Source organism: Bufo gargarizans, chromosome 4 (assembly GCF_014858855.1).
Source record: "Bufo gargarizans isolate SCDJY-AF-19 chromosome 4, ASM1485885v1, whole genome shotgun sequence".
Classification (NCBI taxonomy): domain Eukaryota; kingdom Metazoa; phylum Chordata; class Amphibia; order Anura; family Bufonidae; genus Bufo; species Bufo gargarizans.
The window spans coordinates 185,124,407-185,150,058 of NC_058083.1; the positions used below are offsets into that span (position 1 = coordinate 185,124,407).

Below are 25,652 nucleotides of genomic sequence, written 5' to 3' on the forward strand. Positions count from 1 at the left end.
CAATGCCTTTCAATGGGCATTCATTCCGGATCCGGCCTTGCGGCAAGTGTTCCGGATTTTTGGCCGGAGCAAAAAGCGCAGCATGCTGCGCAGCATGCTGCGGCCAAAAAACGTTCCGTTCCGGAACGGAAGACATCCTGATGCATCCTGAAGGACGGACTGTCCATTCAGAATGCATTAGGATAATCCTGATCAGTATTCTTCCGGCATAGAGCCCGACGACGGAACTCTATGCCGGAAGACAATAACGCAGATGTGAAAGAGCCCTAAGAATGTCTGTCCCAAAATAACGGGAGCACCACCTTGGTTGTGTGGTCATTGACTGAGAACCACCTGCAGTTTATACTGCATGCACCGAGAGGAAGGACGGATCCGGCATTGCAGTGTTTTGAATGCTGGATCATACATTCCTATGGAATAGAAATGCCAGCAAGTGTTTCGGCATGCTGCGGTATTATCTCCGTCCTGAAAAGTCAAAAAGACTGGACTGAAGACATCCTGATGCACCCTGAACGGATTACTCTCCATTCAGAATGCATGGGGATAAAACTGATCAGTTCTTTTCCGGTATTGAGCCCCTAGGACGGAACTCTATGCCGAAAAAGAAAAACACTAGTGTGAAAGTACCCTTAGTTGCCTTTTTAACTACTTTTGTCTAATAGAAGGCTCAAAGGTTGTTTGTCCCGCATACTTTATACTGCAGCCATTTTTTTATTTTATTTTTTTATTTTATTTTTTTATTATAGATTGCTCTGTATAAACACAAGTCCCACCACAAGCTCACCAGTAACCTTTTAGAGCTGTTTTCAGAATGTCCTGAAACTCCCAAAATTAACTGTCAGTAATTACCAGTAAGACGGTTTCATATGGGTGTAATAGGGTTGGTGTCTGGTTAAGGTTACGATTGAATTGGTGGCTTTTGGAAGTAAAAATGAAAGTTGTCCAACAAGTAAAATGAATTGAGCGGTTACCCTGCACAATAATTGTCCATGGTGTGTACGAATCTACTCTTCTGTCCAATATACAGTTCATCTCTTGCCATCTTCCCTCTGCACAGTGGATATTACCCAGTTAATCATTTTGATGATCCTCCACACTTGACGTTGCCTAATTCATGTTTCTTCCCTGATCAGGGTTTCTGTAGTGAAACTAATTTACAACAATATCTGAATAAATACATTAAAAATCAATTCTGTTCTTGATAGGAAAAAGTCCATCTCAGTTTTGGCTTTATTTCATTGTGATATATGGGATAGTGAGGGCTAGGAAGATTGAAATTTGATGGAGTGATTCTGTAATTTCCCTACTTAGCTTTGTGAGATGAAGTGGCGCTTTTCTCGGTGCTGGCTCCTGATTTAGAATGCAGAAGCGGCGAGGAATTTTATCAGAGCACTAAATAAACAGTTATAAATATTTATATCTAGTGACTGGAGGAGGCAGACTATGAAGTGCGGAATACAGATAATGTCCACCAGTCGTCTAATCCTTGTCTGCCAGACATTAAGAGAGAACCAATTTCTCCAAGTTCAGAATGACTATTTCTACAGAATGTTTGGATTACAGTGAAAATTACTTGCCAATGTGGATTTTAAAAAAATCTATTTTTATGACCCATTCATGTTCTGCACAATTAAAAAGAAGGGAGAAGCATTTTTTCTGCATGGGGCCTAAGAAAACCCCTGACCTCGGTACTGATCCATAGTAACTGTATGTTTGCTGTCAGGGTTCCAAAATTACAAGACTTCAAAGTACAAGGGGCATTCAGACAAACGATAAGGGCCTAGTCAGCGGGGGCTCGGTCCTCTAGGACCGCTCCGATACGTAGAATAAAAGGGCTTCACTGAGTGCTTCTACTCCTTTGTCACTTCCCACAGTGCCATCCCCACTCTAGTACTGCGGTGCAGAACCATTGAAATCAGTGGGCTCTGTTGCAGTTAACCCACTGTCTATGGGAATTTTATTTACCAAGCTCCATGGCCCCATCATTCTCGACATCGGTGGGCGTCTCAGAGGTTCAATCTCGTCAAGCAGACATTGATGGTGTACGATATTGAAGTACCGTGTTTCCCCGAAAATATGACAGGGTCTTATATTAATTTTTTTCTCCGAAAAAAGGGTTAGGACTTATTTTGGCTCCATGAACATATTTTATATAGACACATGCCAATTGCAGAACAGTCCCTGGACAGTGTTTATATTAAATATGACCATAACTCCCCTCATCCATAGGAATGCACCCATATACTGCAGTACATGGGTGCATTCCTATGGATGAGGGGAGTTATAGTCATGTTTGCCACACATTTTTCATTCTGGTACCGTATATTACCCCTGTGCTGTCCTTACCCAAGGGACCTAGGTAGCAATCTACGGTACCAGGGAGAGCAGATACGCCACGGGAGAGATGTAGGGTTCTCCTCCAGGCAGCAGAAAGAAGGAGATCCTCCTTTATGTAAGTAAGAAGGTGGGGCTGGCGGCAGTACAAGGCATACAGAGAAGCCGCCAGCCCGCCCAACATGAAAGTGAAGGGAAGCGCGGACTGCCGTCATTATTTAGCATTTAGTAAAGCCACCAGCCCGCCCACCAGTCACGTGCTGCTTATTGCCGTGATGTATATGCGGGCTGGCGGCTTCACTGAAGGCTAATTCACTGAAGCCTGTGCTGCCCGCCCACAGTTTCATGGCAGCTCAGGAGCCATTAGTGAGCGCTCCTGAGCTGCTGCAGCCTGCACATTCCCCCCACCTACCCTTTATATAAAAAAAATACGGCTGTATCTAGGGCTTATTTTTGGAGTAGGGCTTATATTTTAAGCCTACTCCAAAAATCCTGCAAAATAGCGCTAGGGTTTATTATCAGGGTAGGGCTTATTTTCCCCTCCCCCACGACAGCACCACTGAGAGATGGCTCCGCCTCCACGGACAGGAAACCTGTAGCATAAAAAAGGTGGAGCCACTCTCCCACCTCAGTGAGGTTTCCTATCCCTGGAGCAGGAGACGTGTAGCTGTTTTCTCTTGTATGGACCCATGGCTTGGAAACCCTAGGAAAGCCTAGAGAGCCATGGGTCACGCCAGCCTTACCAGGCATTTTACCTAAAGGGTGGTGGTTGGTCCGGGCCGGCCGCTTGTCCTAGGGCTGAGGACACCGGTCCCTCAAAGGAGCAGGACCGTGTGTTGCCGCGATGCAGGGCGGCAGAGGGAGACACGCCAGAGGGCGCCTGTCCCAAACGTGCACCCCGTGGGGACTGCGGGCGGAAGCTGGAGCAGTGGAGCGCGTCGGAGCGCCAAACCGGAAGTCGCAGGAATGACGTCAGTTAAGACGTGCGTTCCACTGACGACTACCGGTCCGGTGACCGGAAATAAAGGTATCTCGTGCGTTTCAGTGCTCGGAACCCACAATTGGAGAGGAGAACGCTGGAGGTGGCCTGTGCTTCCCATCTAGGTCTCTGTGCGGCCAGTTTTTCCTCATCTATACATTCCTTTTCCCAGGGGATCAAAAGGGTGAGAGTAAAGGCCGCTTCACTTAGGCACGGCGCTCCCAGGGAACATGTGGAACTCTCAGAGGAGAGGTGCTGTTCCCTGCGACATATTGACTATTATCCTCTATGCCTCCAGGAATATTATGGAGGAAGAGAAAAGACCAGAGGAAACGGAATCGGAAAAGCAGCCGGTATAGAAGATGCTTCTAAGGGGTAAGACAGAGTTTTTATGAAGTTACTAATGTATTCCTTCTTAGACCCGTCTATATTTGCAAAAATTGTGGATCTATGGGGTGTACCGGAAATAGATCTCTTTGCCACCAGGGAGAACAGGCAGGTAGGAAAGTTTTGCTCCCTCAGTCCCTACGAATCCCCATTTGGGGTGGATGCCTTCCTCCTGGAATGGAAGTTCCATCTGGGATATGCCTTTCCTCCTCTTCAGCTCCTTCCCAGAGTTCTCAGAAAGATAAGGGAAGAAAGGTCGGACATGATAGTAATCGCCCCCCTTTTGGCCAAGGAGGGCATGGTTCTCCCTTCTCAGGTCCATGTCTGTAGCAGAGCCATGGGTTCTTCCCGAGATTCCGAATCTCCTGAGGCAGGGTCCAGTAATGCACCCAGAAATAGGATCCTTACATCTCACGGCACGGAGATTGAGAGGGTGCACTTAATTAAGAAGGGCTTCTCAGAAGCACTGACTTCCACCATTCTTAGTAGCAGGAAAAAGGTGACTAACACCATTTATGCTAGAATATGGAAGATATTCCTTTCCTTTTCAGGTCTGGACACCGGTGTCTGGCCAGAGAAAATTTCCACCAGACAGGTCTTAGAATTTTTACAAAGAGGTTTGTCCTTAGGATTGGCCAAAAGCACTCTGAAGGTTCAGGTTTCGGCCCTCTCCGGTTTGAGCGGTAGAAGCCTGGCCATAGATCCCTGGATAGTCAGGTTCTTCAAGGCAGTTGATAGGGTTGCACCTGTTAGGGGTCCCAGATTTCCCCCCTGGGACTTGAACCTAGTCTTAAAAGCTTTGGCCAGTCTCCCTTTTGAGCCCATTGAGGAGTGCTCGATTAAAAATCTCACATTAAAGTTGGTTATATTAATAGCCTTAACTTCAGCACGTAGAGTTAGCGAGCTTCAGGCCCTATCTATTAACTCCCCGTTTATGACCATACGTGAGGATAGAGTAATTCTTAGACCAGATCCAAAATTAATTCCTAAGGTACCTTCTAAAACTAACAGGTTGCAGGAGATAGTTTTGCTAGTCTTTTTTCCAGACCCAAAATCTGAGGATGAAGATAGATGGCACTTATTGGACGTAAGAAGGTGCCTGATCCAGTACCTAGAGAGATCAAAGGATTGGAGAAAATCCTTATCCTTGTTAGTATTATACGCTGGGGCTCGAAAAGGTAATGCTGCCTCCAAAAGTACCATCGCTAGGTGGATTCGAGAGCGAATTTCCTTAGCCTACTCTTGCTCCGGTCTTTCTCCTCCACTGTCTCTGAAGGCTCACTCTACTAGGGCGATGTCTGTCTACCTCCTGGGCAGAAAGGTCTAACGTCTCTATTGACCAAATCTGCAGGGCGGCCACGTGGGCTTCTCCCTCTACTTTCTATAGGCACTATAGACTTCAGCTCGACTCTGTTTCTGACCTCCTTTTTGGTACTAAGGTGTTAGAGGTGGTCACCCTCCCTTGAATTCTACGTAATCTCTCTTAGTGGTGCTGTCGTGGGGGAGGGGAAAAATGATGATTACACTTACCGGTAATCGGATTTTCCTGACCCCACGACAGCACCCGTCTAATTCCCTCCCTAAGGTGGTGGTTGGTGCTAAATTTCACGTGGTGTGATGCAAAAAAAAATAAAAAATGGATATATTGTGTTAACCAAAAGGGGAGTCCCTCTCATGCTCTGTAAACCCACTGAGGTGGGAGAGTGGCTCCACCTTTTTTATGCTACAGGTTTCCTGTCCGTGGAGGCGGAGCCATCTCTCAGTGGTGCTGTCGTGGGGTCAGGAAAATCCGATTACCGGTAAGTGTAATCATCATTTTTCGGGGAATACCCTCAAGATTATATATTTTTTTTTTTTCACCATACTTTGGAGAAGTGGGTACTTTGGCCACCTCCTCAATTTCAAGACCCACACTTGTCAAACATTTATGACAATCTGTAGATATTCCATGCATTTGTGAGATGAGAATAACCCTTTAGGCCTCTTTCACACGGGCATTGCGGGAACATGCACGATTTTTCCGCGCAAGTGCAAAACATTGTAATGTGTTTTGCACTCGCGTGAGAAAAATCGGCATGTTTGGTACCCAAACCCGAACTTCTTCACAGAAGTTCGGGCTTGGGATCGGTGTTCTGTAGATTGTATTATTTTCCCTTATAACATGGTTATAAGGGAAAATAATAGCATTCTGAATACAGAATGCATAGTACAATAGCTCTGGAGGGGTTAAAAAATAAATAAAAAATAATTAAACTCTCCTTAATACACTTGATCGCGCAGCCCGGCTTCTCTTCTGTCATCTTTTTTGCTGTGTGCAGGAAAAGGACCTGTGGTGACGTCACTCCGGTCCTCACATGGGCCATCACATGATCGATCCATCACCATGATAAAAGATCATGTGACGGACCATGTGATGACCGGAGTGACGTCACCACAGGTCCTTTTCCTGCACGCTGCAAAAAAGATGACAGAAGAGAAGCCGGGCTGCGCGATCAAGTGGATTAAGGGGAGTTTAATAAATAATTTTTTTAACCCCTCCAGTGCTATTGTACTATGCATTCTGTATTCAGAATGCTATTATTTTCCCTTATAACCATGTTATAAGGGAAAATAATAATGATCCGGTCTCCATCCCGATCGTCTCCTAGCAACCGTGCGTGAAAATCGCACCGCATCCGCATTTGCTTGCGGATGCTTGCGATTTTCACGCAGCCCCATTCACTTCTATGGTGCCTTTCAACGTGAAAAATGCACAAAATAGAGCTTGCTGCGATTTTCACGCAACTCACAAGTGATGCGTGAAAATCACCGCTCATGTGAACAGCCCCGTAGAAATGAATGGGTCCTGATTCAGTGCGGATTCAATGCGTTCAACTCGCCCCTCGCATCCGCGCGGAATACTCGCCCGTCTAAAAGGGGCCTTAATGGGCTGTTTATGGGGAATGCGGGCGCCGCCTCCTAGCTAATTTATTCACTTCACTTGCCTCTGTGTAATCTCGCACTGGCAGAGGCAAGTGAAACAAATAACTTAGCTAGGAGGTGGCGCTGGGCGGGGAGGGGATCTGTGGATGACATTTATGGTGGATCTGTGGTGGATGACACTTATGGTGGATCTGTGGTGGAGGACACTTATGGTGGATCTGTGGTGAATGACATGGTATGTAGCTGGAGGGAGAAAACGTGGCCTCACCACAATCAGTCCTGTCAGGGAGTGCAGTTGCCGGGTTTGAGTTGACCCCAATGCTTCACTGGATCCCCTGGACACCGTTGAGGTGTCACCACATGTTGCTGATCTCAGGAAAGGATAGTAAGGTGTGGTGCAACCCAATGGGAAATAAGTCCAGAGAATCAGGGTCTGCAGTAACCAGGGTGCTTCTTTACAGGAGAATTCAGGTTCAAAACAATACAGGCGAGGCATAGGGTTGGCTTCTCCTCCCTGGCAGATGAAGGGTTTGATGCTGAGGAAAGGCTAGCTGTCCCTCTCACTCTCAGAAGGCTTGTACCCTGGCTAAAGACTGGAGGCCCAGGGTCTGTGGCAGAGTATCCCCGTCTCAGTTTCCTCTTTTGGTCACTCAGTAGTCTGGCAGAGTATCCCCCTCTAAGCACTGTTCTCTCACTGCAGCACACTGGGGGCTCTGACAGCTCTCTGTATATATCATTTCTAGCTAGACTAGAACCTTCTAGTGGGAGGGGTGGAGTGGAGAAGCTCGGCACAACAATTACAATGTTTCAACTCCTGTCTCATAGACTTGCATAAGAGTTGCAATGATGCCCATTGGCAATGACAAAGCAGATTTTTTTTAGACAAACAGGTTTTCAGAAATAACATAGCCGCACCTGGCAATCAAAGGGTCACTCTGTCTCGTTTTGGTGGTAACCAATGTCTGGCTTTTTCCCTCCAAAACATGCTCTTTATCAAACCTTATGTTGGCTGTGGAAACTTACCAGTCCAAAAAGTCTGTGTGTCCATTAACCCTTTCCACAGTGCAGTGCAACTGAACAGGGTGTATATCACACCAAACATATGAAATGCAGTTACCCAGTGTTAAACAGTATGTCATTGCAAGTTAACCCTTCAAAGTGAAATAAAGTAAGACGTTTATAACTTTGCATAGGGGAAATATCCGCAAATATCCAGACTTCAGAGTACCCCTGCTCCAGGGCACTGCAGAAGGCGCTGATAGAATTCATCCCCCTTCCCCACTGACCTTCACTATGACCCTGATGAATCAATCAGCAGTACTATGTGGCTGGAGTGTTTTCTTGCCGATGTCCGGCACTGGCGGGAAGCCGCGCCTCACATACTGACCTTTTGTTCGAACACTGTTGGTTATTACTGTAGGCTGCAAATAAGTCTTTGATCAGAGTTCATGATCTTGTGAACCTACTGAAGTAATTTTGGAAACGGTAAAAATCAAAATGTCCTAATATAATCATTTAATTATTGGAAACTCTTCCTTGGAAGTGTACATTTAACTATCGGTGTGACTGCTAGGAGAATTCAGAATATTCTTATATGTAACTACCAATCTTTTAGAAAGGTTATGAAAAGATAAATGTGTCCTGGAAGAGGCTGCTGTGTAAAACATGGGAGCTTTTCCTCCTTGTGTACAATATTTTCCTAAAGTATTACTGTGAACAGGGGCAGACTGGCCATAGACCCTACAGGGAAACTTCCCAGGGGGCCGCCCAAGCGCTTCTCACCACCGCCCGCCATGGTAACTAATTAACGGACACTCCCCTCCTGACTCTGGAATTCAACTCTATTGTCATCCTAAGGCAGCTGGAGTAGGAGGACAGAACATGGCAGATGGCTCTGGCCACCACAGAGGGGCAGTTTTTGGGGAGGTATTTTGTGCTGCTGGGCAGTATTTTGTAATACTGTGGTATATGGCTCTGCTGGGGTGGTATAATGTACTGCAATGTGGTAATGGGCTCCACCACACAATAGAGCCACTTTTATTTTATTATTTTCCAGGACCACTTTAAGTTCCCAGTCCACCCCTGACTGTGAACATGGGAAAAGTTGGGCTTTCATGGTCGTCACACCCTTAACATTTTGGATGGAGTGCCCATGTAAGGGAACCGAAGGATTGGGCATGTTGGATTTCAAGTGCTGGAGAGAACTTGCTTTCAACCCCCTGCTTCTTTACTTTCTGTACAGTGACAATGCAGCGTAATAAAGCAAGTAAAATATAAGTGGGGCTTGATGACAGGTCCACTCTGAAGAATAAATTGGACTTCTTATGGTTGTATTGTGCAGATAAGATCATTCAGATCCCGTCAAGAGGTTCCATTGCATTCAATTTCCTGATGTTGTTCCAGTCATCTCTACCACTGTACAAAACCTTTTTATTTTGAAAAGCCACTTTAATCTCTAATAACCTGTTTTATAGGTTCAAAGTGGAAGAAACTGTTGATCTGAAGGATGTTTTGTCAAGGCTTGGCGTCGTCGAGATATTCAGTCGACAAGCTGATCTGTCTGCAATATCCGGTATGATACCACTGCAGTACTTGTAACTTCCAGTTTCCAGCTCCGGCTGTCAGCATTCTTTATTGCTGGGATTTATCTTTTTTATTTATTATATAGCACAGGAGGCCCATTAATAATGCATTGGGGTAATCCGCACACAGGCTTCTCGCTTCCCACATGTTGCAGAGAAGATTGTCTGAATATGCAATTAAAAGATTTCAGCTTTATGAATATAATCAAGCAAGGCTGGTAAAATGAATTTGTGGTAATGTATCTGCTGCTTATAGAGAAATGATACAGGCCCTACAGCAGGGGTGCGCAACCTTTTTTGGTCTTAGGGCCGCATTGTCACATCGCTCTATTTCAAGAGGCCGCAAATAAAGCCTATTACATCAACCTATTACACAAGCCTATGCAAAGTGACTGGGGAGGAATGATCACTATCAGTCATTCTACCTTCATTTAGTTTTATATTTATTGGTAGCACATCTGTGATCACACATGGAGATGTGCTGCTGATAATTGTAAACCTTTCATCCTGATAAAATATGCAAATCAGCCGACAAACTAGCGATTCCTTGTTTATTAACTTATCAGCGGCACGATTATACCGGCCAGATATAAGATATGAGCACTCCTATGAACACTTTTTCCCAGTAATTGTCCCGAATATTTTCCTGCAGCATGGCCCCTGAAACCGAAGAGTTATACTTACCTGCTTCCTGCCACTCTGGTCCTCTGCACTGCCCCCGCTGCCTCCATCTTCCGGTCCCGGCGCTGTTTACACCTGTCAGTACATGCCCATGGTCACATACACCTCTCCAGCCAATGACTGGCTTCAGTGGGGGTGTGGCCACGAGGCGCATGTTACTGCTGACCATGCTGGGGACCGGAAGATGAAACATAGAAACATAGACTGTGTCGGCAGATAAGAACCATTTGGCCCATCTAGTCTGCCCAATATACTGAATACTATGGATAGCCCCTGGCCCTATCTTATATGAAGGATGACCTTATGCCTATCCCATGCATGCTTAAACTCCTTCACTGTATTTGCAGCTACTACTTCTGCAGGAAGGCTATTCCATGCATCCACTACTCTCTCAGTAAGGTAATACTTCCTGATATTACTTTTAAACCTTTGCCCCGCTAATTTAAAACAATGTCCTCTTGTAGCAGTTTTTCTTATTTTAAATATTCTCTCCTCTTTTACCTTGTTGATTCCCTTTATGTATTTAAAAGTTTCTATCATAGCCCCTCTGTCTCGTCTTTCTTCCAAGCTATACATGTTAAGGTCCTTTTAACCTTTCCTGGTAAGTTTTATCCTGCAATCCATGGACCAGTTTAGTAGCTCTTCTCTGAACTCTATCCAAAGTATCAATATCCTTCTGGAGATATGGTCTCCAGTACTGAGCACAATACTCCGAATGAGGTCTCACTAGTGCTCTGTAGAGCGGCATGAGCACCTCCCTCTTTCTACTGGTAATGCCTCTCCCTATACACCCAAGCATTCTGCTAGCATTTCCTGCTGCTCTATGACATTGTCTGCCTACCTTTAAGTCTTCTGAAATAATGACCCCTAAATCCCTTTCCTCAGATACTGAGGTTAGGACTGTATCACTGATTTTCTATTCTGCTCTTGGGTTTTTACGTCCCAGGTGCATTATCTTGCACTTATCAACATTAAATTTTAGTTGCCAGATTTTTGACCATTCCTCTAGTTTTTCTAAGTCCTTTTCCATTTGGTGTAATGGATGGGGGCAGCGCAGAAGACTGGAGCAGCGCGAAGCAGGTAAGTATGAACCTTTTGTTTCAGGGGCCATGCTGCAGGAACTGGTAAAAATAATTTCCTTCCTTGGCAACATTTCCTTCTAACCTGCCTCCTATTCATAAATCAGCGTTTTTCCCCTCCCCCACGACAGCACCACTGAGAGATGGCTCCGCCTCCATGGACAGGAAAACTGTAGCATAAAAAAGGTGGAGCCACTCTCCCACCTCAGTGAGGTTTCCTGTCCCTGGAGCAGGAGACGTGTAGCTGTTTTTTTCTTATAGGGACCCATGGCTTGGAAATCCTAGGAAACCCTAGAGAGCCATGGGTCACGCCAGCCTTACAAGGTATGTTACCTGAGGGACGGTGGTTGGTCCGGGCCGGCTGCTGGTCCTAGGGCTGAGGACACCGGTCCCTCAAAGGAGAGGCCCGTGTGTTGCCGCGATGCAGGGCGGCAGAGGGAAACGCGCCAGAGGACGGCCGTCCCAGACGCGCACCCGGTGAGGACTGCGGGCGGATGCTGGCGCAGTGGAGCGCGTCGGAGTGCCAAACCGGAAGTCGCAGGAATGACGTCAGTTAAGACGTGCATTCCACTGACGACTTCCGGTCCAGGCTGGAAATAAAGGTATCTTGTGCGTTCCAGCACCCGGAACACAGTTGGAGGAGAACGCGGAAGGTGGCTGTGCTTCCCATCTGGGTCTCTGTGCGGCCAAGTTTTTCCCACATTCCTTTTTTCCAGGGGATCAGACGGTGAGAGAAGGTCGCTTCATCTAGGCATGGCGCTCCCAGGGAACTTGTGGAACTCTCAGAGGAGAGGTGCTGTTCCCTGCGGCATATTGATTTTTTTATCCTCCTATGCCTCCAGGAATATCATGGAGGAGGAGAAAAGACCAGAGGAAACGGAATCTGAAAAGCAGCCGGTATAGAAGATGCTTCTAAAGGGGTAAGACACAGAGTTTTTATGAAATCACTGATGTATCCCTTCGTTTCTATCATTGGTTTTTAGATGGCAGCTAAGAAAGCCACATCAAAAAAGAAGAATAAGGAGTGTGCATTGTGTAGATGCCCCTTGTCCACTTCCTATAACAGAAAGTTATGTCAAGATTGTATTGAGAAGACCCTGGCGGAGGAATCCCCTAATTTTATGAGGGACATTAGAGATCTAATTAAAGCGGAGGTTAAGGAGTCCCTTAAAACTTCAAAGAAATCTAAAAAATCTGTAGACAGAACGGATTCAGAACCAGAGTCTATTAGCGGGGACGATAGATCAGAAGATTCATCCTTCGCGGAGGAAGAACAGGAGAAAAAATTCTTGTTCCCTGTGTCCGACACGGAAAAATTGCTAAAAACAATTAGAGCTACGTTAGAGCTGGAGGACGTCGGGGAAGATAGGTCTGTGGCGGACGCAGTCTTTGAGGGACTACGTGAAAAGAAGAGAAGATGTTACATAAGAGCGTATCGGCTTTGATAGAAAGGGAATGGAAGAAGCCTGACAAGAAAGCCTTCGTTAGTAGAAATTTTAAGAGAAAGTACCCCTTTGAGGAAGAGGCTACTACTTCGTGGGATAAGGCACCAAAATTGGATGTGGCCATTTCTAAGGTTTCTAGGAGATCTTCATTACCATTTGACGATATGGGATTTCTGAAGGACCCTCTAGACAAAAAGATAGACTCTTGCTTCAAGAATACTTGGGAAGCATCTACTGCCTCCTTTAGGCCTAATATAGCAGCAACCGTTACAGCTAGATCCTTAGCCTTATGGCTAGAAAGGTTAGAAGGTCAGTTAAGGGATAAGTGCCCTAGAGATCAGATCTTAAATTCTCTACCGACCCTACAGAAAGCCGTGGCTTTTCTGTCAGATGCTTCAGTGGAGGCAGTTCGACTAGCAGCCAGATCTGCTTCCACCTCCAATTCCGCCCGTAGAGCCCTTTGGCTTAAGAACTGGAAGGGAGGCGACATGGCCTCTAAACAACGATTGTGTAGCATCCCCTGTCTGGGACAGTTCTTGTTCGGACCAGAATTAGATGCCCTGTTAGAGAAGGCAGCAGATAGGAAAAAGAGAATGCCCCAGGAATCCTCTTTTTCGCAATTTAGACCTTACAGACGTCCCTTTCAGAATGTCCCCAGGTCTCAGGGAAGGAGACAGCCGGGAGATAGGGATCAGTTCCCAGGCCCAGGGGGTCAGGAGGTAGGTTTCATGTTTGGAAGTTCCTCCTCCTCTCAGAAGGACAAACTATCAAAAAAATTACGCCAGACTACAGGTAGGAGGGAGACTAAGGTTCTTCCCCTCTGCCTGGAGAGAGGTCGCAGGGAAATGGGTAACCGATATTGTAACAGAGGGCTTAAGGCTGCAGTTCAGGAGTCATTGTCCTCAGAGGTTCGTGGTGACAAAAGAATCCAGAAAGTTGTCAGAGGAGGTAGATCAGCTGTCAGTGTTAGTTCCAGTACCAGGGGCAGAACAGGGAATGGGCTTCTACTCTACTCTGTTCTTGGTCAAAAAACCGGACGGATCCTACCAAACAATTGTTTCATGGCGGTGGTGGATTTAAAAGATGCATATCTACATATCCCGATGCATCCCCTTTTTCAAAAATTCCTAAGGGTAGCGGTTGCAGAGAGCAATAGTACCAGACACCTTCAGTTTCAGGCTATGCCCTTCGGCCTATCTACAGCTCCGAGAACCTTTACCAAGGTGATGGTGGAGGTAGCGTCCTTTATTCAAAAGGAGGATATCTTGTTCCTACCCTATCTGGACGACTTCTTGATTATCGCAAAGACGCGAGAAACATGTCAAAATTCGGTCCAAACGGTGATTCGGATCCTGGAGCATCTGGGTTGTATGATCAATTTGAAAAAATCCAAGTTGGAACCCAGCACAAGCCAGATATTTTTGGGACTTCAGTTGGACTCTGTGCGACAAGGGACTTTTCTTCCAGCAGAGAAGATAGTAAAGATCCAGAACGAAGCCCGGAGGGCCTAGGAAAACCCGAGGATGTCAGTCCGAAAGGCAATGTCCTTGCTAGGATTAATGACTGCCTGCATTCCAGCAGTCCGCTGGGCTCAATTTCATTCGAGAATATTGCAGTGGGAAATTTTGAATTTGACAAAACAAAGGGAGATAACCTTGGACTCTCAGATATATCTCAGCCAAAAGACTCTGATCTCCCTCAATTGGTGGTTGGAGGTAGAAAACCTAGACCAGGGTATCCCGTGGAATTACCCCGATCCAGTAGTGATTACAACAGACGCCAGTCCTTGGGGATGGGGTGCACACTTCCGAGGTCAGTTGAGGCAGGGAGTCTGGTCCCCGATTGCAGAGACAGTTCTCGTCCAACAGGAAGGAATTGAGAGCGGTATTGTTGGCTTTACGGACAGCCCTTCCAGAACTCCAGCACCAGCATGTCAGAGTCATGTCAGACAACAGAACGGTGGTATCATACCTAAACCGCCAGGGAGGTACCAAATCCCCATCTTTAATGAGGGAGGCTGAGATGATATTCTCGGAGATCGAGATACAATTATCCCACATATCCGCTCTACACATAAGGGGGAGGGAAAATGTCCAGGGCGACTTCCTAAGCCGGCATCGTTTGAAACAAGGGGAGTGGTCCCTAGACCCGTCTATATTTGCAAAAATTGTGGATCTATGGGGTGTACTGGAAATAGATCTATTTGCCACTAGGGAGAACAGGCAGGTAGGAAAATTTTGCTCCCTCAGTCCCTTCGAATCCCCATATGGGGTGGATGCCTTCCTCCTGGAATGGAAGTTCCATCTGGGATATGCCTTTCCTCCTTTTCAGCTCCTGCCCAGAGTTCTCAGAAAGATAAGGGAAGAAAGGTCAGACATGATAGTAATCTCCCCCTTTTGGCCAAGGAGAGCATGGTTCTCTCTTCTCAGGTCCATGTCGATAGCGGAGCCGTGGGTTCTTCCCGAAATTCCGAACCTCCTGAGGCAGGGTCCGGTAATGCACCCAGAAATAGGATCCTTACATCTTACGGCATGGAGATTGAGAGGGTGCACTTGATTAAGAAAGGCTTCTCAGAAGCTCTGACCTCCACCATTCTTAGTAGCAGAAAGAAGGTGACTAACACTATTTATGCAAGAATATGGAAGAAATTCCTTTCCTTTCCAGGTCTGGACACAGATGTTTGGCCAGAGAGAATTTCCACCAGACAGGTCTTAGAATTTTTACAAAGAGGTTTGTCCTTAGGATTGGCCAAAAGCACTCTGAAAGTTCAGGTTTCGGCCCTCTCAGGTTTAAGTGGTAGAAGCTTGGCCCTGGATCCCTGGATAGTCAGGTTCTTCAAGGCAGTTGATAGGGTTGCACCTGTTAGGGGTCACAGATTTCCCCCCTGGGACTTGAACTTAGTCTTAAAAGCTTTGACCAGTCTCCCCTTTGAGCCCATTGAGGAGTGCTCTATTAAAAATCTTACATTAAAGTTGGTTATGTTGATAGCATTAACTTCAGCACGTAGAGTTAGCGAGCTTCAGGCACTGTCTATTAACTCCCCGTTTATGTCCATACGTGAGGATAGAGTACTTCTTAGACCAGATCCAAAATTCATTCCTAAGGTACCTTCTAAAACTAACAGGTTGCAGGAGATAGTCTTGCCAGTCTTTTTTCCAGACCCAAAATCTGAGGATGAAGATAGATGGCACTTATTGGACATAAGAAGGTGCCTGATCCAGTACCTAGAGAGATCAAAGGATTGGAGAAAATCCTCATCCTTGTTAGTATTATACGCTGGGGCTCGAAAAGGTAATGCTGCCTCCAAAAGTACCATCGCTAGGTGGATACGAGAGCTTATTTCCTTAGCCTACTCTTGTTCCGGTCTTTCTCCTCCACTGTCCTTGAAGGCTCACTCTACTAGGGCGATGTCTACCTCCTGGGCAGAGAGGTTTAACGTCTCTATTGACCAGATCTGCAGGGCGGCCACATGGGCTTCTCCCTCTACCTTCTATAGGCACTATAGACTTCAGCTCGACTCTGTTTCTGACCTCCTTTTTGGTACTAAGGTGTTAGAAGTGGTCACCCTCCCTTGAATTCTACGTAATCTCTCTCAGTGGTGCTGTCGTGGGGGAGGGGAAAAATGATGATTACACTTACCGGTAATTGGATTTTCCTGACCCCACGACAGCACCCGTCTAATTCCCTCTCTAAGGTGGTGGTTGGTGCAAAAATTCACGTGGTGTGATGCAAAAAAAGAAATAAAATAAAAGATGTATATATTGTGTTAACCTAAAGGGGAGTCCCTCTCATGCTCTGTAAACCCACTGAGGTGGGAGAGTGGCTCCACCTTTTTTATGCTACAGGTTTCCTGTCCATGGAGGCGGAGCCATCTCTCAGTGGTGCTGTCGTGGGGTCAGGAAAATCCGATTACCGGTAAGTGTAATCATCATTTTCCTTCACTGCGGAGAAAGGCGCTCACTGGTTATTACCGCCTCCTGCCCCCAGTTATAGCGGCCCTGCAATAACCAGTAAGTACTTTCCTTCACTACAGAGGCCGGCGCTGACTGGTTATTACCACCTCCTGCACCAGTTATAGCGGCCCTGCAATAACCAGTAAGCACTTTCCTTCACTGCAGAGGCCGGCGCTCACTGATTATTACCGCCTCCTGCCCCCAGTTATAGCGGCCCAGCAATAACCAGTAAGCAGATAAAGCGCTTCTGCCTTCTCCTCGGTTCCCTAACTATCACTTCCAGCGGGGAAACCGTCCTGCTACAGTGCAGGACCTCTCATTCGTCATCGTGCAGCGCTGCGGGGAGAAACACAGCTGATCGAAGATGGGGGCTGCAAAACTCTGTTCTGGGGGGCGCATGTGGGCCGCGGGTTGTGCTCCCCTGCCCTACAGAATATGCAATATGTGCAGTTTGCTAAGCCTGTCATAAAGTATGAGTCCGTCCTGTGGAAGTATTTTTTTACAGTTCCTTTATATGGACTTGTTAATTAAAATGAACATTCAGCCTCCCAGACTAAAGAGGCCTAATTTAGCAATTTTTGAGGGAGGCAGAGATGATATTCTCGGAGATCGAGATACAATTATCCCACATATCCGCTCTACACATAAGGGGGAGGGAAAATGTCCAGGCGTTTCTCCACTGGCTTCTCAATCTTCTTGAAAGGGGGTGTGAGAAGGGGAACTGGGCAAATGGTGCCGCCACATTTATCTTCTTTTACACCAGTTTTCTGGCATAGAAGAAGACTGAAATCTACGCTTGCCAGGGACTGTCGTAGATTTCAGTTCAGGCTCACGGATTGCCGAGGGCTCCACCTAATTTTATGACAAGGACTATTCCTCCTCATAATTTAGGCACAGCCTCCAGCAATGCGCAGGATTACCATAGACTCGTGTCCTCTGCCGGTCTATGATCAATCAGGTCCAAGATCCTTATATTCAGCAAAAAAATCTACAAATGGGCATGTGCATTAGATAGGTTGGTAGTTAAAAAAAAACTATTGAATGAAAAGTCATCTGGTGAATGTATGTTAACCCCAAATAAACCATTCACATTTTAGTCCAGTGGTGGTGAACCTATGGCACCGGTGCCAGAGGTGGCACTCAGAGCCCTCTCTCTGGCACCCGCACCCTGGAAAAAAGTCTATGGTGTACCAATAGGCCTTAGACTTTTCCTGCCATTCATCAGCACAGGGTGCACTATGAACAGCACAGGCAGTGCACTGAATGTAGGCAGGTATTCTAGCTAAATGATAAAGTACATGGAAGGTTTATTATACTGGACTGTAGTATTCTGGATAAAATGCTGTGTTGGCACTTTGCGATAAATAAGTGGGTTTTAGGTTGCAGTTTGGTTCACCATCACTGTTTTAGTCCATATTGGCCGCTGTAGTCGCTCAGACTGGACATACAGGTTTATTGGCAGTGTGCGAAGAACAAGTGATCTTTATAGGAATGCTCCTTCGTGTAAAGATCATTTGTGGTCTTGCGGCTATTGGCCGTCATTCAGTTACACCCATTCAACCATGTTTTGGTTGAAAATCCTGTTTTAGTCAACTTTAGACTAAAGTATAAGGCTCACAAATTACAACTCCATCAATCATGATTATTACAAAATCATCAATTTTATTAATACTTAGAGTTATAACCATTTCTGGCCTCGCAGACATTAAGAACATATTAAAATGATCAATCAGACTTCAGATTTGTGGCAGTTACAATTCATATAAGTAAAGTGCAAGTGCAAAAATATATATATATGGAAAAATACAATCAGTGCATATCAGAGGTGTTATCCAGTCCACAGTGTATGGTCACAGAGTCAATGGATCCTACGGACATTATCAAACACACTGCTTTAGTCAGTACAAGCAGCAAAGAACTTATAGGAACTAATATATTCTTAATGTCTGTGAGGCCAGAAATGGTTATAAACTCTGTAAGTATTAATAAAATTGATGATTTTGTAATAATCATGATTGATGGAGTTGTAATTTGTGATCCAAATTGATCTATGTATCTATGGATTGGTTGCGCTAATGGTGATACTGGATCGCTGATACAGTGAGCTTAAGGGAAACAAGTGTTGGTTGTTTAAAGTATAAGGCTACCTGTAAAATATTCTGTATTGCCACCTGTAGACCAATTTGGGTGGCTCTTTTATTAATTCAAAGCACATGCAGAAAAGGCTGTTATTAATTCAAAGCACATGCAGAAAAGGCGGTTATATGATTTTGGACGCTCTCTCATTTTTCATTTCTATTGTACACACTGGGAATCCTCAAGTCAGTGCCCCTTGAGAAAGCTGACTGCGAAAAGCGTATTAGGGTATCGAGTTGGTGGTTGATATTTACCATGGGTGACCACGTCTCAGCTGGGTTAGTATATTGTGTAGCTCTCTTTATTTCTATTTTCTTTTGCTTACAGTAAAATGTATTGTGCATTCAAATTGGTGGTTTTTATAGCCCTTGTTCTATATTATAGCTATCGGATTTCATTTATTGGAGGCTCATTTGAGCTTGTACTTTTGCATAGGGTAACCCTCGGCCACTACCTTTTTTATTTCTTTCTTTTATATAGTTTTTAAATTGTGGATCTGTAGCTGCCTTTTCTGTATGTACTTTGTATTAATAAATAGATTTACTATAAGTTCATAATTCACCCATTTTTTTATTTTATTTTTTGCCGCTCATTTTTTTCACTTTGTTGTTGATTCGTCTAGTAGGCTAAGGTACTTGGCCATTTTAGAGTGGCTGTGGAAATGAAAATAAAAATTAGATGGTTTGTATTCTGGTTTCATGATATTAAGGATAGGTCATCAGTGTCATGAAACTGGACAAACCCTTCAAAAGAATGTTCATTAAATACTGGCCTAATGTTTAAATTGTGTTTTAATATATATATTTCTTACAATATTTGATTACATAATTTTTTTTTTTTCCATTTTACTCTAAAATATGTAGATAATCCTGCAATTTTTGCAATGAAGACTAGGTCTAATAGGTCATGATTTCCTCTTTTGTATAGGTAACTTCAGTAGCTATCTCCTTAACAAGCTGAATTTCAATGGCAAATAACACCTCTATGTAGATAATACTGGTTCTGCCATTCACAATAGGTGACATCACAGCTTATCTTCTCTCTCCTGACCTCATGCCTACACAAATCTCTCATAGAAGTCAATGAGATCCCCCTCCTATCCATTGTGTCTATGGCCCATGTAGCTGCTCTCAAGGGACAGGAAGTCTTAACATATTTTAGACCTAGCGGCCAGTGTGAAAACTGCACGATTTTGGGATTTTTTTTTTCTAATGTACAACACAGAAAATATAAAGAAGAATTCACCAAAAATTTTAAAAACGAACTTAAATATAATTTAAAAATAGGTCAATTTCTGAGAACACAGGTGTAGGCTTCCCTAAACAGGTGCCTGCATGCTGTTACTCTCGTTCATTCACTAAAAGATGGAGTAATGACTGTTGGCTGATAATGGCTGACTTCTTTTCAGATAATGAGATTCATTTTTAGCAGAATTTTTTTTTAAACTTTTCTGTTACTTTTTTCTAACAATATATGAACACAAAGAGGCACAGATACAATTCATATTAAATCTGATGACTACAGCCATTCTGTGGTCCTTTCTGTGTGTTTTGCTGTGGAGGAAATGAGCCGGGAGCCAAGAAATGGTAGTGAGCGCTTCCAGCAGGGCGTGGGAGTGTTTGCCTGGAGTTATACACCATTATTTATTGCCAGAAACAGATGTACCTCTTCCATTTATCTCCCCCATGGTAGTTTCTCTCTTTTCTGTTCTTTGTCCATACACAAAATCAGATCTGAATGCAACTATTAATTCTCCAACCAATCTGTATTGTTTTCAGACAACAAGGATCTTTACGTTGATAAAGCCGTTCACAAGTCTTATCTTGAGATTAACGAGGAGGGATCTGAAGCCGCTGCTGCCTCTGGTATAGTATAACATCATGGTGATAATTACCTGGAATGATATTTTTAATAGTACACTCTACTCGTGGTTATATTGTACAGTACTGTGCAGTTAGCGTTTCGAGTTCATTCCGAATGAAGTGGGATTAAATCCATGGAGAATATATTTATGTGATTACCTTTGTAATGCATTTTTTTCGGCTCTGCAATGTGAACATTGTTTGCCCACAGCATTTTATATGATATCCTACAACAGCCAAGCAGATTTGCAGACTTAAAAAAAAAAAAGTACTAAACACATAATGCACAAAATTAAAATAAATTATCCTAGCACTTTTTTCCTTCATCTCCTCCTGTTTCGGGGCCCTATTTTGTTTAATATTAAAGTTAAATCTGAGAAATATATATTGAGAAATATATTGTGTGTCCCAGGAGATCAGCTATGCTCCTCCTAATCCTGTGTCTGACTGTAAGTCAAGTGGCTGCAGCAGGAACCTCCCTGCTGTGTCCTATCTGCAGTAGGACAAAAATATTTTATTTCCGCTCCCTCTGTTCTTCTGTTGACGTTGGAGCAGATCAGCAAAAATTTGATCCCTTTATTCACAGCAGGATTCCTACATGACTAAAATTCTGCCCGCCCACTGACGTCACAAGTAGTATCAACTAGCATGGGCGCGGCTAAGCTCCATTCAAGTGAACAGAGCTTAGCCCCGCCCACGCTAGTTGATACTAGTCGTGACGTCAGCGGGCGGGCAGCCCGGCGGTAAACGGTGAGAAGGCCGCAACGCTGCTGGAGTGCTGCTGCCTTCTCAAACAGCTGATCGGCGGAGGCCCCCCACCGATCAGAAGCTGATGATCTATCCAGAGGATAGATCATCAGTTAAATGAAAGTGCAGAACCCCTTTAAGTCATATAAGCTTTTTTATTTATGGTTTGCATCAAAAGAATCTCACAGATTTTCACTTACAGTCAAATATCCTAAATGGGATCTAGGGTGATTGTGTATCTAGGCCTTTTATTATCTTACTCTTTTTCCCTTTCTACTATGTTTAGAGAGTCTCATGGTGCAATTGCTCCCTTACTAAGTCTTCTAACAGGAAACCATATAATAAAAATATATTCCTGTTCCTGACCAAAACAGACCAAGAAGGTCCAAAAGTTCACAGCTGACATTCATTTTTGCTAGGTGCCATGTCGGCGGTCTGTGCTGACTGCTGCACTGCTTCCCTCTGCGGGCACGGATGCTGTGCTACTCACTGCCACCTTCATGTTGTGTTCCACTGTGCTGCCGGCATCGCTCTTGGCCGCTGGCATTGTGCTTTGTGATGCAGGCTGTGCCTTTATATGTTTCTGAGGCCTCCTGGCCTGTTCTTTAGTGCTCTTGGCTTCGTAAAGGGCCTGCGCAAACAACCAAGAAGTTCTCTAGCCAATGGCTGGATGTTCCATGTTATATAAGGCAAGCTCCCTTAGGGTGGGTGCCTAGTTCCTAGTCCGCCAGTGAAGGTGTTTTGTTATCTTGTAGTCTAATTGTGTACTGAACCCCTTGCCTATCTGATTATTCTGACTATCCACTGCCCGCCTTGACCTTCGCTCGTCATCCATCCTCACCCATTGATGTCTGCCCGGACCTGTTCTACAGATTTGCCCCCTGCTCTCACAGTGGTTAGTTTCCTGACAACAAGTTTTGCCTGAACCCTTGGTGTACATCACACTGGTGTCACTGACCCCCGTGGGTTAGCTGTCATCTACACCAGGACTACTCCAGGAGGTAGTGGCCTGGTTGGTCCTGTGCAGCGAAGTCCAGATCCCTCTATTGGGGTAAAGGGTGAAAACCAGGGGACTGCCATCAATAACACCCTTAAGATTTGCCCAAAGTCAAACTGGTTATGTAATGCCGTTACACTAGGCATTAATCCCAGCTGCTACTGTCCTGGATAAATTGACACCTCAACTGAATATTTCTTCTAGTGTAAACACACACATATATACTAGCCTCTTGATTACCTAAGGGCCTGTCCCACCAGATGCTTCAACAATCACTATATCAGCAAATAATTTCCACAGTGGTAAATCAGCCTTCCCAGCCTCAACCTGGAGAAGGTTAGACTACACTCAAGTCCGTACCTCAAGATGCAGTTATGACCTACTTAATATTCCCTCAGGTCAGGGATGGCAGTTAGGACCTTTCACAACTCCAGACTCCCTTTCTATTCCTCTCATCCACTATTACTAATATCACTATATTAATGATTTCAAATAGTTTCTGGGGTCACAAATAATATACTTATTTAACCTTATTGCTCAATGGTCTAGGAAATTGTGTTCCCACCTCTCCGGCATTACATCTGTAAAGAGGTACAATAAAATATTGAGCACTATATCAACTACAGTGATCCACCAAGATACAATGGCCTCAGGATATAATATTTTCAACATACAGTGTCCTTTTCTGACCCATTATAAGTTGAAACTAGACTCGCCCTACAATGCCTCAGACTCAGCTCCAACCAATGAAGGCCACTTCTCTGGTAAAATAGATGTATTAGTTGTCATTTTGCAGCTCTTCTTGACTGAGTTGGGAATAGGAATAGAGTTGTTGTGTACGGGAGAAGATAAACTGGTACTATTCTGATGAGCACTCTATTATTATATGTCAACAGGCCTTAACAGATTAATGTAGTATATTTATATATCTTGTCCTGTAATTGGCTTTTTTATATTGGGAGATATGAAGGATATATATATAATTTTGTTTCCTTCTCTCTATATATTTGTATATTGTTTATTATTGGAAAAAATAAAAATGATTTAATACAAAATATTGTAACTTGAGGGACCACTCTATTGAGCACTTGTTGTAGAGCTTGTGGCTAGCCATTGATTGAAATACACAGTTGTATTCTTAAATATCAGCATTAATTGTTTATGGTATGGTATATACTGCAATATGTGCACTGGGGTAAGTATATTTCATGAGGCAAAAAGATGCCATGGCTAGATTTATGAAGGTCATGCTTTTGTACATGCTGAGTACATAGCGATCTGCGTGTAGTTCACAGAATACCAATTAAAGTCTGAGGCTCTAACTGTAACGCTTGCGCCTATCTTTTGTATTTTAGAGCTTTTCTATGGCAGCATGTAATCTTGTATTTCCCTGTTTTTCTAAATAAAAAATTGAGTCAAAGATCTATGTAAGATTATATTTGTGTAGATAAAGGGAATGTTCAGTTTTCGGCAGATGTGCCTTTTGACATCTTTTGGTACTTTCTAAATCTCCAACATGCATTTAAACCAACTGTCCAGTTCCCAAATTTGACAGTCACGCTCAGCCACCTATATGTTTAGAGTTTTCCAGGATTTGAAAAGAAAGTCTTCCTTTGCATCACCCTGTTTATCTGACTTCCAAAATATGGCGCTCATTCTGAGCACCATATTTCTTACCATATTTGCCAAAAAGATGGCAAAATACATGAATAAATTGTCTACTTCCCATATTACAAAGCTGTCTACCTGAAGCTACCACTAGGGGGAGCCGAGTACATAGGAGTTTATAAAGTTACCATTGTCTGTAATGGAAGCTCTAATAATGTATTTGCACTGAGCTTCCCTTAGTCTTGGCTATATGGAAATGCAGTGTTTTAACATCCGGAATAGAAGATGGAGTTCAGTGCTGGGCAAAACATCCCCCCAGCCCCACAGCAGTTGCATGCATTGTCTGTGTCCATTGCAGGTTTACCACTGAAAGCAGTCAGTTTATTGTCTGATCATGGTCAACTTTGTGGCAATTTATTAGTCACCAAGCCTGTGTTCCCTGGTTCAACCAGCTGCATCTGAATGATATGTTTTGACTGCCCATTAGACTGTCGTGACATCTAAGTACAGGTGTCAGCACAGTCTTAAAGGAGCCCTCCATTTCGTGATTCATTTCTTTATTTGTCCAAATTGCATACCTTTTTGCCCCATATACCTGTTTTTCATGTCAGCACTTTCCTCACCCTGTTTTCTTCATCAGTTCTTCTAGTCAGGTTGTATACATGTAGAACTTCCTGTTTTCCTCAGCTTCCTGCTGGGTTTTCCAACCAAACCCAACATGCTTTGCTCTATAATGTTAGGGCTTGCACCACCTTTCCCACAACAATAGTCACACCCCATATACCTCCACTATTCATTTTACCTGGGCGAAACAAGTCCTGTGAAACATTCACAGCAAGGCGTGCTGGGTTTTGTTAGAAAACCCAGCAGGAAGTTGAGGAAAACAGGAAGTTCTACATGTAAATATCCTGCTAGGATGCGGTGATGCTGAGGAGCGTGCTTGAATGAAAAATGGGTATATGGGGCAAAGTATGGTATTTGACCCATCACCTTCCTCCTCAATATCATCTACTGGGGAACAGTCGATAGTCCGCGATACACATAAGATAATTAGCTAGTCTTGCCGTAATCGTATGGCAGCCTTTAGACATAGCGCCACTAGCCAGGATCCAGCAGCTCATTAGGAATACATGTACCTTTCAAGAGGCAGTCATTGTCAAAAATCAATAAAGATCCCAACTTTGCAGCATTTAAATTAATTTCTGTTTCTTATTTTCTGGAGTGAAGTTGGCAAGGTGAACTGGTCTCGAGTTGTCATGGTTACATTCACGGACGTGTATAATTTTAAATGCAGATTCTCTTCTGGTGTGTGCTGAATGTACTAATCCAGTGCACTATTGTGTACTTCAGTATGTATGCAGATTGGTTATTGGTAAAACCCATGAATGAATGAAAGATTTACCCTAAATCCAATAAACATGTTTTTGTTCTATGGACATTTATCTCAAAGCAGCATGGCTAGATCCAGGGCTGTGGAGTTGGAGTCGAGGAGTCGGAGGCAATTTTGGGTACCTGGAGTCGAGTTGGCAAAAAATGAACCGACTCCTACTAGATTTAAATTGGAATAAAAATTAAAAAAATGTTTAAATGTCCCAATTCACAAAAAGTTATAAATAATTACAGTATTTTTCGCCCTATAAGACGCACCTGCCCATAAGATGCACCTAGGTTTTTGAGGAGGAAAATAGGAAAAAAATATTTTTTGAACTAATGGAGTGGCACGCAACGCACAGTTAAGGAGTGGCAATACTTATACTTTCCATTGTGTTGTGTTCCTCTGTTACAGGGAACGCAACGCCCATGGTTAACCTAGCCTCTCACTGATAACTGATTAAGTAAATATGTTTTTTGCAGAACTAGAGACACTTGTATAAGTGACGGGAATGGATAGTCAATAGTTCAAGACTGAATGGGTAAACCATTTAAAAAACTGTCATTCA

General features: G+C 44.1%; 1 protein-coding gene across 1 annotated transcript in view; it reads left to right on the plus strand.

Moving 5' to 3' along the window:
• The window catches only part of SERPINI1 (serpin family I member 1), a 68,091-nt gene that overhangs the window by 32,404 nt on the left and 10,035 nt on the right, over nt 1-25,652 (plus strand). The window contains exons 6-7 of the mRNA XM_044290154.1: nt 9,097-9,194; nt 20,277-20,363. Of these exons, the coding sequence (XP_044146089.1) occupies nt 9,097-9,194; nt 20,277-20,363 (185 nt within the window). The remainder of the gene's footprint in view (nt 1-9,096; nt 9,195-20,276; nt 20,364-25,652) is intronic.